Source organism: Bubalus bubalis, chromosome 8 (assembly GCF_019923935.1).
Source record: "Bubalus bubalis isolate 160015118507 breed Murrah chromosome 8, NDDB_SH_1, whole genome shotgun sequence".
Lineage (NCBI taxonomy): Eukaryota > Metazoa > Chordata > Mammalia > Artiodactyla > Bovidae > Bubalus > Bubalus bubalis.
The window spans coordinates 19306649-19325251 of record NC_059164.1 but is presented as its reverse complement, the minus strand read 5'-3'; the positions used below and the strand labels follow the sequence as shown (position 1 = coordinate 19325251).

Here is an 18603-nt window from a genome sequence, read left to right as displayed (position 1 = left end):
ATTTAAAATGTTTTGAGATTCAAAATATATATTTTAATGATAAAAAGTTTAAAATAACACATTTGGTATATTTTTAGGCATTAGAACAGAACTTATTTAGCTTTAAAATTTTTGTATTAAAAAAAGATGAGAATCTAAAATGTTGCTTATTAAAATACTGAGGACTCATTTTCCAGATGAATATCACTCCCAATTTCTTCTGTCACCCCCACAGCAGTACCTAAATAGACTGTTTAAAAAATATATTATGTCTCCTAGTCAAGCCACACTTCATATTATAGTCTTCCAGGAGTTTGGGGTAAAAAATGGGGGAAGAACATGTCTTCTGCTAATTGTCATATCATAGTATATAGCAAAATGGATAAGGGCATAGTTGCTAAAGTCAGATATCAGCTCCCACTAATTAGCTGTGTGACCTTAGGCAAGTTACTTAATCTCTATGTGCCTCAGTTTCCTCATCTTCAAACTTGAGGTTACTACAGTTGTACCTACTTCATGAGATTGCTGTGATGATTAAAAGAATTTAGTGAATTCAATTTAAGTATTTACTATTATTATTATTATCAATATAAGTATAGAACATCCCATGTTAATAGTAATTTACTAATAATTGGATATCCAGTTCTTGATACCTTGTAGAATGAAAATTTAGTTTCATTCCCAACTGATGTTTGAAAGTCACATTAATTTTCACTCATTGGCCACAAAGGCTGATGTTGGATTATCTTGATAGCTTCATTTTACTGTTTTGACTTCCCTGGTGCCTCAGACGGTGAAGAATCCACTTGCAATGCAGGAGAACCATTTTTAGTCCTTGGGTTGGGAACATCCCCTGAAGAGGGGATTGGCTACCCTCTCCAGTATTCTTGCCTGGAGAATTCTATGGACAGACGAGCCTGGTGGGCCACAGGGATCACGAAGACTTGGACACGACTGAGCAACTGTCACTTTCACTGTTATGACATATATACATAATATTAATAATCCGCATTAACTGTATTTTAATACATTATGCCCTATTTTAGATGTATTCGCCAGTGTGTGTGTGTGTGTGTGTGTGTGTTTACTGAAACTTCCTCATTTATCCTTCCAAGATCACGTGGGGTAGTACTTAGAAGTACACGCTGAAGATCATGGAGCCAGACTGCGTGAATGTGGATCTAACTCTGTTTCCTAGATATATGACTTTGGGAAAGTTACTTAACCTTTCCATACTCAGTTTCCCCATTTGGGAATAATTATCCACCGCCACCACCCCAAAGAGAGATAACTGAAATACCTATCCCATGGGGTTTTGTGAAAATTATATGACTTAATATTTGTTAAGTACTTGGGGGACCATAACATTGCCTGCTGCTGCTGCTACTGCTGCTAAGTCGCTTCAGTGCTGTCCGACTCTGTGCAACCTCATAGACGGCAGCCCACCAGGCTCCGCCATCCCTGGGATTCTCCAGACAAGAACACTGGAGTGGGTTGCCATTTCCTTCTCCAATGCATGAAAGAGAAAAGTGAAAGTGAAATCGCTCAGTCGTGTCTGACTCTTCGCGACCCCATGGACTGCAGCCTACCAGGCTCCTCCGTCCATGGATTTTCCAGGCAAAAGTACTGGAGTGGGGTGCCATTGCCTTCTCCGTAACATTGCCTAGCACATCGTAAATGCCAGTAAGCATTTGTTATTAAATAAGTCATATGCACTCCATCCACAGGTGGGGCTCCTATTCTAAATCTGATGTTTGACATTGCTTGCTTTTTCTTATATATTTTACATGTCCATGCTTTTCAGCCAGAGACCACCAGGAACACACTTGTGTTTGAACAAGTTGGATTTATTACTTTTTGCAGCAAGGATGTACTCACACCTGGGCAAAGCCATGGGCATCTCAGTAGGAGTGTCAGAAAGCACTTATATTAGCATTTCGGCTTCAGTTAAGTAATTATTTTAGGGGAGTTTAAATAAATGGACTTTGCTATGGATTGAATGCTATAAGGAGGCAAGTGTGATTCTATAACCAGGTTTATCTTAACCTTACTGGAAAGTAGCAAAGACTAGAGGGAGACCAAAACTGTAATAGATAAAGAGGCAAACCTCACTCTTAATTAGCTGGGAGATGGGAATAGTTGATATTTTGGTGGTTCCTATGGTGACCTTGTTTTCACTTAGACAATGAAGTAGTCTTATTTTTTGTCGTACTCCATCAGAGCCTAGCTGAAAAGACCAAGCCAGTTCACAGACAATGGTGGCCACTCCCTCTTTTTCAGACACATATTTATCCCCAAACATGATGATAATGCTTGCTTTTTAAAACTTTATATGAGTAGTATCATTTTGTATATATTCTTCTTTGGTTTGCTTTCTTCACTCTGATACACTTGTGCATTTCATCTTAGTGGTGATTGTACTATAGTTTAATTTGCACCTCTGTATAACATTGTATTGACACAGTAGTATTGACACCATCATTTAAAATCCATTCCCTTTTTGTTGGACACCTGAGTGTTATTCCTAGATATTTTCAGTTATAAACAATGCTGCAATGACAATTCTTGTAAATATTTCCTGAGGTAAATGATGTCTGATGACTTTTTCCAAGGTATATACCTGGGAGTAAGCCTGTCTTCAAACATTTGAGAAGAATATTCCAAGTTATTTTCCCAAATGTTGAAAACAACCTAGTTTTCTAGAAGTGGTGTTTAACTGTTGTGGCTGCTTCACATCTCCTTCAGCGCTTGGTTTGGCAAACATATAAGTTTTTGGATAAACTAGTAGATATAAAATGTCATTTCAGATTTTATTTTTCTATTAACCCTCATAGTCTTTGACTTTTAGTGGTCTATCCTCTTGTATTCATTTCTTCCATCTTATTCTCTTTGTTCCATTTTTTTTCTGTTTCTTTGTTTCTTCTTTCTTGCCTTCCTTTAAATTTATTACAACAGTTTTGTTATTGTTGTGTTGTTTCCCTTGGTTTAGAAGTTATATATTCTTATCCTATTTATATAAAGAGATTACCTTAAAATATTAAAGTCCAGACCCAAATGAATATAATCTATAATTAATATGCTAACCTTGCCAAGGGCTGTAAACTATTTTACCTCTGAGTACCTTTCACCAGCTTTCATATTATATAGTCTTGTATTTTATTTCTATATTGCTATTTGTAATTGTCTGTATTAGATTTCTATAACTACTATAACAAATGACCACAAACTGAATGTTTTATCTTCTAGTTCTGTAGGTCAGAAGTCTGACATGGGTCTCACTTGACTAAAATCAGGGCTTTGGTAGAGCCATATTCCTTTCTAGAGGCTCTAATGAAACAATTGTTTTCTTGCTCATTCGGATTGTTGGCAGAATTCAGTTTTTCACATTTGGAAAACCAAGATCTCTGTTTCCTTGTTAGTTGTTAGTTGGGGACTGTCCCCAGCTTCTAGAGACCATATTCTTTGGCTTATCCCTTTCCTCCAAAGACAGAAATGGCAAATCCTCTCATGCTTTGAATCTCTGCTCTTCCTTATCCCATCTCTCCTTTCTGACCAGCTGGGAAAGGTTCTCTGCTTTTCAGGACTCATGTGGTTAGATTAGGCTGATTTCGATAATCCAGGATACTTTCCTCATCTCAGGGCTTGAACCCTGAATCACATCTGTAAAGTCCTTTTTCCCATTAAGATAATGTATTCACAGATTCCAAGGATTAAGGCATACGATCTTTAGGAGACCACTGTTCTGCCTTCCACACTCTCTGTTTAAACATCAATTATGCTTTTACAGTTAGTGTTTGTTCTTACTCACGTTTAATATTTTCTTTGGTCACTGTTCCATCTGCCATTTTAGTCCCTGCTTTTCTGTTCACTTCCCTTTGTATGAGAAAAAAATCCTTTAGAAATTTCCTTAATGATGGCCTGTTTAGTTAAACTTGCATGTTCTGACTGAAAATGCCCTCCTTTGTCCCTGGTAATTAAAGAAATCTAGATATGCAGGTTCTATGACCTAGGATCAGTAATGCCCCAAAGGAAAGGCCAGCTTTAGGATTCTGGTACTATACAGGATTTGTGCTCTGGATCTGGGAACTCATTTGAGGATTTTCCTTTCTTATGATCCCAGTTATAAAGTTGAAAAGTTTTATTTTTAAAATAACATATAGGCTTCTTCTTCCAGGAAGATAGAGAAGATGTAATTTTTCCTAATTCTCTCACTAAATTAAAAAAAAAAAATCCTTTAGTAAACAGACCATAAGATGACTCTGAAAGATGGAGAAGGAGGCAGACAAGCTAGAGATTTTAAAACTCAAGAAAAGACAAATGCTGAGTTCCCTTGGTGTATCTTTTCCTCCCATGTCTCAGACTTGGAATGAGAGAAGAAAATCACCCAGAAACGCCAGTGGGAGCAGATTTTGAAAGGATCTAACAGATACCTATTCAGGCAATGTTAGAATTTGCTTCCAACACCATATGAAAATTAAAATGTATTCTCTATCTATAAAAAACTAAACATGTAAGAAGGACTGACACTGGTTGGTAGAGTGGATTAAAAAATATGACCCAACTATACACATTCAACAAGAAACCTCAAATATAGCAATAGCCCAGGTTGAGAGTAAATAATGAAAAACAATAAATCATGAAAATATTATTCAAAGAAAAGCAGGAATGGGGTATATTACTATCAGACAAATTAGATGTCAAAGCGAAGAAAATTACCAGAAAACTACTGTAACTCGCTGAATATGGAACAGGAAACTTCTATCCAGACAGCAGTAAAAGAAAGAACAAACAGCAAGCTAGTAGGACCAAAAGGAAGCTGCAGCCCAAAATCCCTCATAAATACAGATACAGAATCCCATAGCAAAATATTAGCAAACAGAATTCAGTTATACATTCCGAGAATTGAAGACTAGGACCAAGTACAGTTTACTCAGGGAAACATGGCCAGTTCAGTATTGGAAAAATCAGTTCATAGAATCCACCACGTTAACAGGCTAATGAGCAAAAGTTCACACGATAATATCAGTCAGTGGGGAAAAAGAACTGGGCAAAATTCACCACCCATTTGTCATAAAAACTCTCAGAAAAATAGGACTAGAGAGAAACATCCTTGACTTGGTAAAGATCATGTACAAAAACCTATAGCTAATGTTATACTTAATGGCGGAAGACTGAATTCTTTCCCTGTAAGATTAAGAACAAAGTGGATGTAGGCAGTCTTTGTAGCTACATCACTCTAATCTCTCTCTACATTACGGCAGTTCCTTTTTTTCTGTGTCGTCACATGGCCTTCTCATAAGGACAACAGTCATTGGATTTAATTAAGACTTACCTGAGTCCAGTAGGACCTCATTAGCTAGTAATTGCAGTGACCCTATATCCAAATAAGGTCATGTTCTGAGCTTCTGCTAAGTCACTTCAGTCGTGTCCGACTCTGCGACCCCATAGACGGCAGCCCACCAGGCTCCCCCGTCCCTGGGATTCTCCAGGCAAGAACACTGGAGTGGGTTGCCATTTTCTTCTCCAATGCATGAAAGTGGAAAGTGAAAGTGAAGTTGCTCAGTCATGTCCAACTCTTAGCGACCCTATGGACTGCAGCCTACCAGGCTCCACTGTCCATGGGCTTCTAGAAGACACGGATTTGAGGCAGGGTGGAGAGGGGAATACTATTCGACCCAGTACATGTACCGTAGCTGTATCAATATCAATATTCTGGTTGTGGTATTATACTATAGTTTTGTGAGATCTAATGGGAGAAACTGGGTAAAGGATATGTAGGATCTCTGTGAAATTACAATTTCATGTGAATCTATACTTATCTCAGAATAAGACATTTAATTTGAAAAAAATTACATATTCACTATTCTTAGGGATTAGACAAAGAGTATATTTTCACAATACCATATTGGCCTCATTACTGGAAACAAATGATTAAGTTTATCTCCTATGAGGAATTTTTGTCTATTGTGATACTCTATACAAATGCAAAATGTTTCAGACCTACAAAAATTGCTAAGTCTAGAAAATAAAATTCTTTTATGACCTTGTGAAGCATACAGAGTACATACAATTAAAAACCCTTTAAGTCATATGAGAACAATAAAATATCTCCTTTATTTTCAAGAGATCAACAATAAGACTTTAAAAAATCTAATGTATACTTCTTTGGACCTTATACTGGAAGAACAGTTTCTTAATAATTTCTAATAAAATTATATAAGAATGATGACTGGGCCATGCTAAAAAAATTCAGTTCTCAATGTTTGAGAATAAGGGATCAGCAATAAATGCTATATTATGTAATATAAAACTGTAGGAGTTATATCTCACAGATTAATCTAGAACCTAATAAGATCTTCTGTGTCTGTTCTTTACTTCATTATTGAATCATACTGAATTCAGATAAATCTTGAGCCATTGCAAAAAATAAAAAAAGACAGCTTTTGAAGAGTTCAGCTCATACCTGTGATTTACATTAATCAGCATATACTGTTTGAAGGCATAGAGTTGACTCTGCTGAACCTATGTTTCTCACTACCCAAACCTCCTCTTACTTTCCCTGATGGTTTCATCCTGGTTACCTCCACTGGTCAGTCTGTATATTGGGCATGAGGCTTGAAGTGGTAGCCCCAATTTGCCACCTCTTTGTATGCCAGGGAAGGTCTAAGACAGAACCCAATCAGTTAGATCAACAATTGTGTGATTCATATTTGTAAAACTGGCTGAATACATTTATTTACAGTATCTTTTTTTAAATAAAAAAAACTGAAACTGAAAAAAAAAAAAAACCCAGCATATACCAGATAAGAAAATCTACAGTGAAAATCACCAAAGGAATAGAATCATACACAAATACATATTCTCCCCTTGTGTTTATTTGATTAATGAAAGATAGATAGAAAGTTATCTGTGAAATTGAGGCTTTTATCAACTGAAAAAAATGCACAGTGTGAAAGTTGTGAATTAGGTTTTATTTGGGGCAAAATGAGGACTATAACCCAGGAGACAGCATTTTAGATAGCTCTGAGAAACCTCCAAAGAGGTAGGAGAGAAGGTCAGTGTATGTATATATATGTGTATATATATATATATATATATATATATATATATATATATATATAATTTTGATGAAGGGAATACGTGCGATCAGGCACACATTTTTTGCAGAAGGTTGCTGCTAATCATAAGGAGCAGATGTCACTCTAAAGGATTTTAGTGTTTTTCTAGATATGAGGAGATGCAAGAAGTGGGCTCATAAAATCTTCTGAAACTATCTATCTGAAAGCCTGTCCTGTTAGTTTTACCCAGAGCACAGAGTGCCGCCTTCTGGGTCTCCACACTGAACCCACACTGAACCCCTTTCAGAGTGTGTTGAAGGTCAGCTGTCATAGCAGCTTGTGTTTAATCCTTGAAGAGGCAGATGGCAAGTGCCAATTTTTAGTTGGCACTGTTTTTCAAGAACTGTATTATCTTTGTGCTAAGTTGGCCAGCTTAGCAGAAGATTGTTAAGCATATTTTGCTTCAAGAAATACTTCCTTAAGCCTTTATTCATCATATTTCTTTCTTAGTAGTTAAAGAATTGTGAGTGATTATTCTTCTTTGTTTACTCAAAATACACCAAGTTAAAATTAAACTTTAGAAAAATGGCCAGGAATTAATGTTTTTATCTGTTTCCTTAATTAAAAAAAAAAAAAAAACAAAGCCTTGTTTCCTCCTAAAGTTTTCAACTTTCTATATAAAATAAAGTTCTTCAGGCTCTAACAGTTCTCACAATTGTATACTTTCCAACTCTAATTTCCAAAACTGTATGATAACACTGAACCATAAAGTTACTTTTAGTTCACTGAAAATAAAACACAGAGACTTTTCAAGTAAGTATACATATAAGCATTAATTTAAATCTGCCTGCAATGCAGGAGACCAGGATTCAATCCCTGAGTCACGAAGATCCCCTGGAGAAGGGAATGGCCATCAACTCCAGTACTCTTGCCTGGAGAATCCCATGGACAGAGGAGCCTGGTGGGCTACAGTCCATGGGGTCACAAAGAGTCAGACATGATTGAAGGACTAAAACTTTCACTAAAAGATTCCACAAATGAAGGAATTACGTTAACTGGAAGTTATAGGAGTTTTTCTATGTATTATAGACTTACATTAGTCAAGGTTCTCTGGAGAAACAGGACCAATAGGTTGTATATAAGTACATTATAGGAATCGGCTCCCAGAATCCTGGGAAGAAGGCCACTGGTGTACTTTCTGGTTTCCCAGAACCAGGAATTCTGATGTCCAAGAGCAGAAGATAGATATCCCAGATGAGGAAGAGAAAAAATGGACCTTCCTTCACTTTTTTGTTCTATTCAGACCTCAGTGGGTTGAATGATGCCCCACCCACAGTGGTGAGGAAAGTCTACGTTAGCCTACTGATTCAAATGCCAGTCTCTTCCAGAAATGGCCTCACAGACACACCCAGAAACAGTGCTTCACCCTCCCTTAGCCCAGGCAAGTTGCCACATGAAATCAACCATCCCAAGATTCTTATGCCTGTAAGAATATTAAAAACAAATCATTTTATGTGAGATGCATATTATCAGTGTCATTTTTTTTTATATTCAGACAAATGAAGCATTTATTTCTGTACTTTCCGTCATTACTGTGCCAAGGGCTTTCATTGTTGGAAAGCAATCCAGTTAATCATTTTTGGCTTTGGCTAATGTTATGATACAAATTAGTAGCAATTCTGATAAACCTAAGTGAGAATGCTCATGGTGCTCATGTTAAGCAAGTTAGGGATGCCCAGTCATTTATTTTCACTTCATTGTGTATGGGAGGGGAGAAGGGGAAGGCTTTGACTCAGAAGGGAGGGAAATAAGTACTTCTTGGAGGAAAACTCTGTAGAATATTTTTCAGAACTGAAAAATGTGGCAGAAAGAGGAGTTAATATACTAGCCTTTATGATTGTGTGTGTTTCTGTATGTAGAAAGTTGAGGGATATGCAAGTACCTACAGTTTGCTTTAATATTTAAACTACAAGTAGATGTATTGAATATTTTTATTTAAAAGTTGGGATATTATAGTTTAAAATATTTTATTTTCTCTATGAACATCTATATGCAATCCCATGTAATTGGAATTTGATAGTCCTTAACATGGGCTTCCCTGCTGGTTCAGCTGGTAAAGAATTTGCCTGCAATGCAGAAGACCTGGGTTCAGTGGGTTGGGATGATCCCCTGGAGAAGGGAAAGGCTACCCACTCCAGTATCCTGGCCTGAAGAATTCCATGGACTGTATTGTCCATGGGGTCACAAAGAGTCGAACACTACTGAGTGATTTTCACTTCACTTTTACATAAAGAACCTAAGAGTTAAATCTCTTATTATGTCAGGCTTTTTGTGCTACGTGGATGGGCTTTTCAGAGTACCAGACTATAACAGAAGCTAGCTGTCATTAAAAGAAATGTGTGTCTAAGACATTTGCTTCTTTAAATTTTTATGACAGTAGTAAACTTGATTCTCTTCTGATGTCTTTATAGCTTCAAGTATCTTTCTCACTTAGTCATTTTTAACCAGAACTATGGACACCATCTGACATTAACTGTCAAATGTATGTGTTGTACAAAATAGCCAAATTGCAGTCATCAAAGGAAGAAAGAAGCATGGGCTAGCAGTATTTATCCACAGTTCATTGATCAACTCATGAACATACATGGACAGTTATAAATTAGTCCCTTTAGCAGTTCTGAGCTTTGGATCACATACGCAGGTGCTGTACTCTTGAAAGTTCTGGAAAGTACCTGGTGAGTCATGCAGTTGGAGATAGAGATGCCCCATTTGGTCCTTCATCATATCCACCAGGTACCTTTCTGTGGGCCAAAACAGAGACTATTGTGCCACAAGGCACTCAGTGGAGATTTTCCATAGACATTTATTTCCCCTCCTACTCTGTTCAGTCCTCCAAAGGAAATTCTACATTTTTAGATTCTGACTATAAAATTTTAGAAATAAAATTAGCCATAAGTATTGTTTTATTGGCTAGGAATATTAGACTCAGCATTATTAATTGCATAGTGGTGAAGCTGAAGATTAAACAATTTTAGGACTTCTAGCCCAGTTTCCTTTGATGACACTACATTGCTTCCTTTTCCCCCTTCTCCTTCTCCTTTTATTCTCAGGATGGAGCTGAGAAGCATTGAAGTAATGTCTTGGTGACACTTCTCTAAGCATTTTTCCTTCTTCATACACATAGAAGAATCATATTATTGACCAGTACTATGTTTAATGCTTAAGGGATCTCTCTTTGTCTCCAAACAGCCCCAAAACCAGTGGACCTGAAATTATGCACTGGCCCTGTCCCCAACACGACACAGCTGTGCCACATTCCCTGTCCTATTGAATGTGAGGTTTCACCTTGGACAGCGTGGGGACCTTGCACTTATGAAAACTGTAATGACCAGCAAGGCAAAAAAGGTATGTAATACTAAAATGGCATGCTTGAAACTCCCATCAATGGAGTCAAACCATGAATTATTAACAAACGCTGCTGCGTGTTCCTGTGATCATTTGTTGACAGTATTTTCTAGAATGGCTAAAGAGTACTAATTACAAAAGAAGTATAAACCCACTCTGGTAATGACACCAGAAGATAAAAACTGCAGAATGTAGGCGAGATGCTTATTATTTTAGACAACAGATGGAGAACATCTAAGGCAGTTGGTGCAGTGGTTAAGATGAGCTATGGTGTCATGCTGACCTGAATTGGGAAACCTGTTCTGTCCTCTACTGTTTAGATAAGTTAATTAATGTAAGTCTTTATCCCCTCATCTGTAAAAGTGATGTAATCTGATCTGGCACCCATGTTTTCTTTAAAGATCCAAGGAGATAAAACATAAAGCATTTATTTCATTGCTGACCCATAGCTAGTACCTAATAAATAGAACTCCTTATTATTTTAAGATGAGAAAATAATGACTATTACTTTTATGATGCAAATGTTATATCTGAAAGAAGTAAAATAAATGCAGTTGTTTCCCATGTGGTAGGCACGGTAGAGTGATTTTTCACATGATCTAGTAATTGAAAACACTTTTCTATTTTGTTTCAAAGGACAGCTTTCTAGTGATTCTAGTATGTTCACTTAGTAATAGACAGACTTACTAATTTTGTCATACAATGTCAGACAAGGCAACACTTAGGTGCTATTAAAGCACAGAGCAGGTCTTTGAATACTCCTCATTAGAACCCAGATGGATTATATCCCTAATTCAAATTTCTGGGGAGTCTAAAATCAACTAAGGCTCAAAGAGACAATTTCCTGAGATCATCCAACTTCTCAGAGGTTCCTTTTCAAGTTTAACCACATAAGCCTGTTGAGGAATTCAAAGTAATATCACTCTTATCGGTGTCATGAATATTTCTGAATAGCTTGAGATTTTATGGTGTCTTTGGAGATTTTATTGTCTTTTAACATTTTATAACTACAGACTTTCCAAATTAACCAAAAGCAAAATCTCTTCTCTCTTTTTCTCTCTCTCCAGCTCTTTTTATTTGCTTTATTTTTACTATAGTAAGCTAACACCAAAAGTCCCTCTTTGGCCATTTGTTCATTCATTTATTCATCTAATAAGTTATTAATGAGCTCCTATTAAACTAGAGTTTGGGGATACACTAGTGAATAAAGCACATATGAATTTTACCCTTTATCCTTATCCTGCTTTCACTTAGGGTTTCATTCAGCCTTCTGAAATATTCAAACCATGATGGTAACAAAGAATATTTTCCTTCCCCAACAATTCAGGTTTCAAACTGAGGAAGCGGCGCATCACCAATGAGCCCACTGGAGGCTCTGGAGGCACTGGGAACTGCCCTCACTTACTGGAAGCCATTCCCTGTGAGGAGCCATCCTGCTATGACTGGAAAGCGGTGAGGCTCGGCGACTGTGAACCAGATAATGGCAAGGAGTGCGGTCCAGGCTCGCAAGTTCAGGAGGTTGTGTGCATCAACAGTGATGGTAAGAAAGATTATCTGTCCTCCTTTTATTTTATGGTTGTTTTGTTTGACCCTGGAGAAATACTTTTCCTTATGTTAAAATATCATGTCTTCTCGCGTCATAGCTGGTTCTGTTTACAAACACAGAAACAACTACCCCTTCCATCCTTTCTTCCTGTTTCTTCTCTTTCTCTCTTTCATTTTTTCTGATGGTGGCTGTGGAGAGGGTCTTTAAACAATCACAGGGTATTTTCACTTTTAAAACAAGTAACATGCAATAAGAAACCATCATCAAGACAAGGTGTAAAAACAATGAGAGGTAACATTTTTCTAAGATTTTTTAATTTGCCACAGAAAGTGATATGTAAATAAAGAAGGGTTGTTAGCTTTGGTTGACTTGATTTGAGAAGCCTTCATCTCCCACCCTGATACTGTGTCTTAGTAATGATTACCAAGCCATGATTCCTGTTGCAGCCTAGAGTTCCTCCTGAATCAACCTTCTGAACTCTGGGACTCTCCCTTCCAGGAATGTCATAGAGTCCCCCCCAGGTGAGGATTTTCCACAGAGTTCTCTTCTTGAACCATAGGAATTACCCAGGACTTTTACAACTGATTTTTGTTTGATAAAATATACTGTCTTGCTCTCAGCCTTGACTGAAGATTTTTGCATCCTTTCCAAGTGTGATGCTACTGTTTCAGGGAGATTCCCCCTGACTCTTTAGCAATCCCTGAATTACACTTAGGAAACACAGAACTCCCCCAGACGTAGTGTAAATCTCTGGCTAAAATTGTCTCTAAGGTCCCTTCCGACTCTGGAATCCTGTGACTGCACATCAGAGCAGCGTGAGCACCACGCCGCAGGGCCCCGTGGATGACGGTTGCTGCTGTTTGCAGCCTACGCAGAAACGTTCTGGTGCCCCCACAGGGCCACTGGAGCATCTGGTAACCGTCATGATTCCTTCTATCCTATTTTCTTCCAGCAAACAGAATCTTTTCCTCCTGTGACTCAATCACTGCTCAGTAGAGAAGGATACTCTCTGGGGTAAGAGACTGACAAGCACTGCCAGTACTGAGAAATGAGCCTTTCAACTTTGAAACGTGCAGTGTTGTCTTTGTCTGGTGTCTCAGGTAGTCGAGCAGGACCGCATCAGGTAAAATCTGAACCGGCACTGGAGGCTGGAAGGTGAATGTGAAGGGGATTAGAGCTCCAGATACTTGACAGTAAATGTTGCTCTTTTCTCTATAGATATAATTAGTTATGATACATCCTCTCTTTAGCTTGTACCCAGTTCTACTCTAAAGGGAAAGAAAAGAGGATTAACATCTAGGAGAAAGGACGCAAATGGAACGCATCCTGCTGTGTTTATAAACCCACTTCAAATCCTAATTTGAATCAAATGACACTACATTACCATGTGAGTTGCTGGAAAAGCAGTAAGGGTCATATTTATTTTAGCATCATTAGTAACTCCCTTAATGATACTGCTTCTTGATTCCTTTTCCTCAATTTAAATAATTTTTCTTAACCTCCTAGAGACCTAGGGAGAAACTGGGATCCCAAGTATTATTAAAAGTATATCTATGTGGGCTAGGATGAAAACAGCTCTAAGATGAAAAGTTAACTGTGCATGGAACTTCTGGCAAAATGTTATAAAATGAACAATCAGATCTTACGTATCGCAGTGGTCTTCCTGGATGTTTGTACAAATTGAATACGTTTGAAATATACTAGAGGAGCTGACTATTTTAAAAACATTAGTGATTAATTTTGTCAGGTAAAAAATATTTTGTAGGACAATCACTTCCCAAATTTTCTTATGGAACGTTGAGACAAGCAGACAAATGAGTTAGCTATGTCTAGTTACATTGAAAAATAATGTATGTCATAATCTGAAATACAAGTTGATAACTCAGTATACATAAGGCAGATTTCACTTTGTCCACCAAACAACAATGAATTTTAAAAAGGTAAGAAATGTGTTACTGAAATTCAGTTTGTTATTATTGTTCTTTATCAGGACATCTCCTCTGTCATTATGTTTTACTCCCTGACATATATTATTAGTTGTAGGGCAACTCAATACTTTAGCTGGCTCAACTACAGAAATGTATAAAATCAAGAGAATCTCTGATTATAGATCCTAGAGCTGTTCAAATTTATTATACCTGAAACATGATTGCACTGCTAGGATCAGCTCAAAAGCTGGGGACCTGTAAGTGCTGTACGAGTATTATCATGTGGTCATCTGGTAAAGTGTTTAGCAGCTGCATTGAATGTCATTTTGTAATTAAATCGAGCCCAGGGAATTAAAGTTGATTAGTTGTACAGACTGTACCTCCAGGCCTGTCTGTGGCTATAGATTTTGTTTTATAATTAAGTTACAGCTCAACTAGGGAAATGAGGAATTAGAGCCTGTGAATCTAACAAATAATTAAAAAAAAATCTTTTTTCTCCCACCTTCCTCACAAATTTCACAACTTTGTTAATGATCACAAAGTGTCTAAAGTCTCTTTTCTTCTGAATTATTCTTTACCAGGCTTTTGAGATCATTAGGATTTGCCGCTTGCTGTTATTGTTCATTTTCCCAGCTGACTCCTAAGGAGCAGGATTGGGAAAGAGTTGGAAGAACCCCCAAGAGAAGTTTTGTGTAGATTCTCTGACAGAGGGGTGTAACAAAAATGAGAGACAAAGGAGAACTCAAGGAGGCAATTAGCCTCTCCAGAAAGAGAAGAACGTTTTATGTGTAACAGAAAAAAAAAATATTACTCATAATTAAAAGACCTTCAGAAAAGCAGTGCCAGATCTCTGAGCACAAAGGCAAGAACTCTGCACGAAAGGTCTGGGGTGATGGGGCAGGGGGCAAGTGGGATCCTCAAGGATGCTGAATCTGTGAGCAAACCCAGAATCTGCCTTCTTCCAGGTTTGGCAGGATTTGTCTGTGTTTTATTTAAAGGTGTAAATTGATGAGGCAACTGTACTTTGTTTCCCAAATTGGTTCCTTAGAGACAGAAAGAAAGCAAGGCTATCAGGCTGAAAGTGAAAAATAGTCTGTGATCTTACTGATTATGTAAGGATACTGTAAATCAAATATTGTTTCCATATAAGATGATATAAAATCATACTATCCATATAAAATGATGCTATCCATATTTCATTATCATGTGTTCTGTTCCAGGAATCTGAATACTGATACCTTTCTGTGTGAATTTCAAAACTACTGTTTTCCTGGAGTTTCTATGCTACCTTTCTCATTTTTATCCACATGAGTAAAAGTTAACATCTAACCAGTGACACTGACATGGATGAGTCATATTCACACTTGACAGAGATTTTTATGAAACCCTAAAATAATATTTTTATAGAAGTAAATCAGTACAATCCCTGATTACACAGCTACTAATATTAATAGTACAGTAGTAAGAGCAGTATCCAGCCATGACCTCCAAGTGTATTATACTGTTCTTGAAGCTCAATTCCTTCCTCTTCTGTTAGGTAAAGTGTGTCAAAATTCAACTAACTGGGAATGTCATGATTATATAGATAACCTTAAATTATTGCAATTCATTTGTTAAGAGTAACTGACTTACTCTAAATGTCATTAACAACAAATGTTTAACATATACCTGAACCCTGATTGTAGCACACCATTGTGTCATGCCACTGTGGTTAAAAACTATTGGATTTCTAAGAATGTCAACAGATTTTTCATGTATACATAATTTTAGGGCTTTCCAGGTGGCTCAGTGGTAAAGAATCTGCCTGCCAGTGCAGGAGACACAAGAGACACAGGTTCAGTCCCTGAGTTGGGAATATCCCCTTGATTAGGAAAAGGCAACCCATTCTAGTATTCTTGCCTGGAAAATCCCATGGACAAAGGAGCCTGGCAGGCTATAGTCCATAGGGTTGCAAAGAGTCACACATGACTGAGCGACTGAGTGTGCACATAAATAACATTAGATGTTTTAAGTCATCTATAGATAGATATGAGATATATGTACATATGTGTATTTTCATTATATGCAAGTATTTTTTCAAATTACCCTATAAGGTGCTAGATCTGCTTTGGCAAAGGGTATCCTGGATCCCCCAGTATCAAAATCTCCTTAAGTGTGCTATAAATCCAGATTCCTGTCTTATCTACAGACTCACTTAATTACAATATACAGAGGCAAGTCCCAGAAAGCTGCATTTTTATGGAGATTTCTGGATAATTCTGATACATGCACAATGAAGTTTGTGAACCCCTCTACTAAAATGAGAACAGGATTGTTTTGGTGGAACCTAGGAACTGACTCTTTTATCCAAAGACTCCCAGCACCAAAGCAAACTGGCTGGATTTGGGTAATGCTGAAGAAGACATAAGGTTAAGACAACTAAGAGCGTAGTACTGAAGCAGGTCTTTAAAGTAAATTTTTCTGCCTGTTTTGGGAACCATTTCTGTATATCGGCAAAAGTTCCAGAAGGACAAACTGTGAAAGATGGTTGAAGATGACTCTAATATCCCAAGCACTGGCTTGTCATATGACTTCTTAGTCTTTCTTAATTTTTACCACCAATTTCTTCCTCTCCTTCATGGAACGAGATATGTGTCCGCCTATGAGTAGAAGGAAGGAGAGACTTGAATACTATTTCTTCCCCAAGCAGTTCATGTTGTACTTCTTTTTTCCCAGGAATTCATTATTAAGAGGAATGTAAAACCTGGTATCCTGAAGTAAATCAGGAATAAGCACCTAAAAAGTATGGAAAATTTTTGTCTCTGGAAAACAGGACTCGGTATGGGGAGAAATGGGGCAAGCCTGTTCTATTTTAAGCCTTGTTGTACATACAATGCATATGCAATTTGCAAATCATGTAAATGCTGAATTAATTTGTCCAAATATATATTTATTAGAGAACAACAGTTTGGAGGGGGATAGAGGTATTTGGAAAAGAGTATAAGAGGTAAGGAGGAAATCATCCCAGGAATAGAGATTACAAAGCTTCTAGTTGAAACTAATATTTGGTCTGATTGAGAATATTCATGAGCTGCCCTAGAGACATAGACCATGTCAAGGATTGGGATGCCAACAGTTGATTAAGGATGTGCTCTCAGGGAAAGCCAGTAAGAAAATGGGGAATGAAGAAGCAAAATAATGAAAGGGGAGTGTGTCTTGGGTACCCAAGACCACCCCCAGGTTCTTTAATTAAGGAGAGGAACTTACAGAACTCAGTATGTGATTTATTTTGTCAAAAGGACACAAAGCAAAATCAGCAAAAGAAAAAAGGCACACGGGGCAAAGTCTGGAGAAAACAAAGTCCAGGCTTCTGAGAGTCCTCTCCTAACAAAATCACATAGAATGTGTGTCATTTTCCATCTGTGAATTGTGACATGTGTGAAGTGTTGTCTACCAGGAGAGCTCATCTGAGCCCAGGAGTCACGAGTTTGTATTGACTCAGCCATGCGGTCACCTTCTGTTTGTGTGCTGTGCTCAGTTGTGTCCGACTCTTTGCTACCCCAAGGTCTAGCATACCAGACTCATCTGTCCATGTGATTTCCCAGACAAAAATACTGGAATGGGTTGCCATTTCCTCCTCCCAGTGGATCTTCCTGACCCAGGGATCAAACCCCGTCCCGTGCATTGGCAGGTGGATTCTTTATCACTGAGCCACTAGGGAAAGCCTGACCTGCTAAGTAGCACATACCAAAATTGCAGACTCCCACAGGAAAGCAGTCTTTCAGTCTAAGCAGCAATTATTTGTAAAAATGCTTTAGGCACAGTGACCAAAATTTTAATTATTTAGAGAACACGGAAAGTGAAAGTCACTCAGTTGTATCTGACCCTTTGCAACTCCATGGACTGTCCATGGAATTCTCCAGGCCAGAATACTGAAGTGGGTAGCCTTTCCCTTTTCCAGGGGATCTTCCCAACCCAGGAACTGAACCCAGGTCTCCCGCATTGTGGGCAGATTCTTTACCAGCTGAGCCAGAAGGGAAGCCCAAGACCACTGGAGTGGGTAGCCTATCCCTTCTCCAGGGAATCTTCCCGACCCAGGAATCAAACTTGGGTCTCCCTCATTGAAGGTGGATTATTTACCAACTGAGCTATCAAGGAAGCCCAGAGAACATAGAGCCCTGCAGATATTCAAGTTTCCAGATACAAGCCACGGGCCAGCTGAGTGATCAAGAGTGTCTAAGGATAACAGTCTCAGACCTGCTAAGTGAACTCCTTTCTGCACAGAGAAGCACCAAAGTTTCAGACACAGTCTAAGCAGGTGAGACACTCTGGATTGTAGATTAAATCCCAAAACTTATAGTTTTAAAAATAAAGGAGCTGGGATTTTATACTCTCAAATCAGTCAACCACTGGCCCACAGATGCTATCTGGAAGGAGGAAGGTGGGTCCAGGAAACTTCCAGCTATTATAACATAATTGTTCGTGAATTCTCCAGTGAAATTTAAATAATTCTATTTTAAGTTATATGGAAAGTGGAATTTCAGAAGGCTCAGAAACTTAAAAACACCCAAGTAGCAGGCATTGAGGTTGTTCAATAGTTGAAAATGTTGACATATCTTTTCAAGAACTTGAAATTGAAAAACCTATTCTTAAATATTTTTGCTTTTTTCCATCAGGATAATACCCTTTGTGCTGTATCTTTCCATAA

General features: G+C 37.9%; 1 protein-coding gene across 3 annotated transcripts in view; it reads left to right on the top strand.

Annotated features, from left to right (window-relative positions):
• Positions 1-18603, top strand: part of THSD7A (thrombospondin type 1 domain containing 7A) — a 492988-nt gene that overhangs the window by 300495 nt on the left and 173890 nt on the right. For all 3 annotated transcript variants that reach the window (XM_045166358.1, XM_045166357.1, XM_045166359.1), the window contains exons 5-6: positions 10287-10442; positions 11770-11982. In XM_045166358.1, the coding sequence (XP_045022293.1) occupies positions 10287-10442; positions 11770-11982 (369 nt within the window). The remainder of the gene's footprint in view (positions 1-10286; positions 10443-11769; positions 11983-18603) is intronic.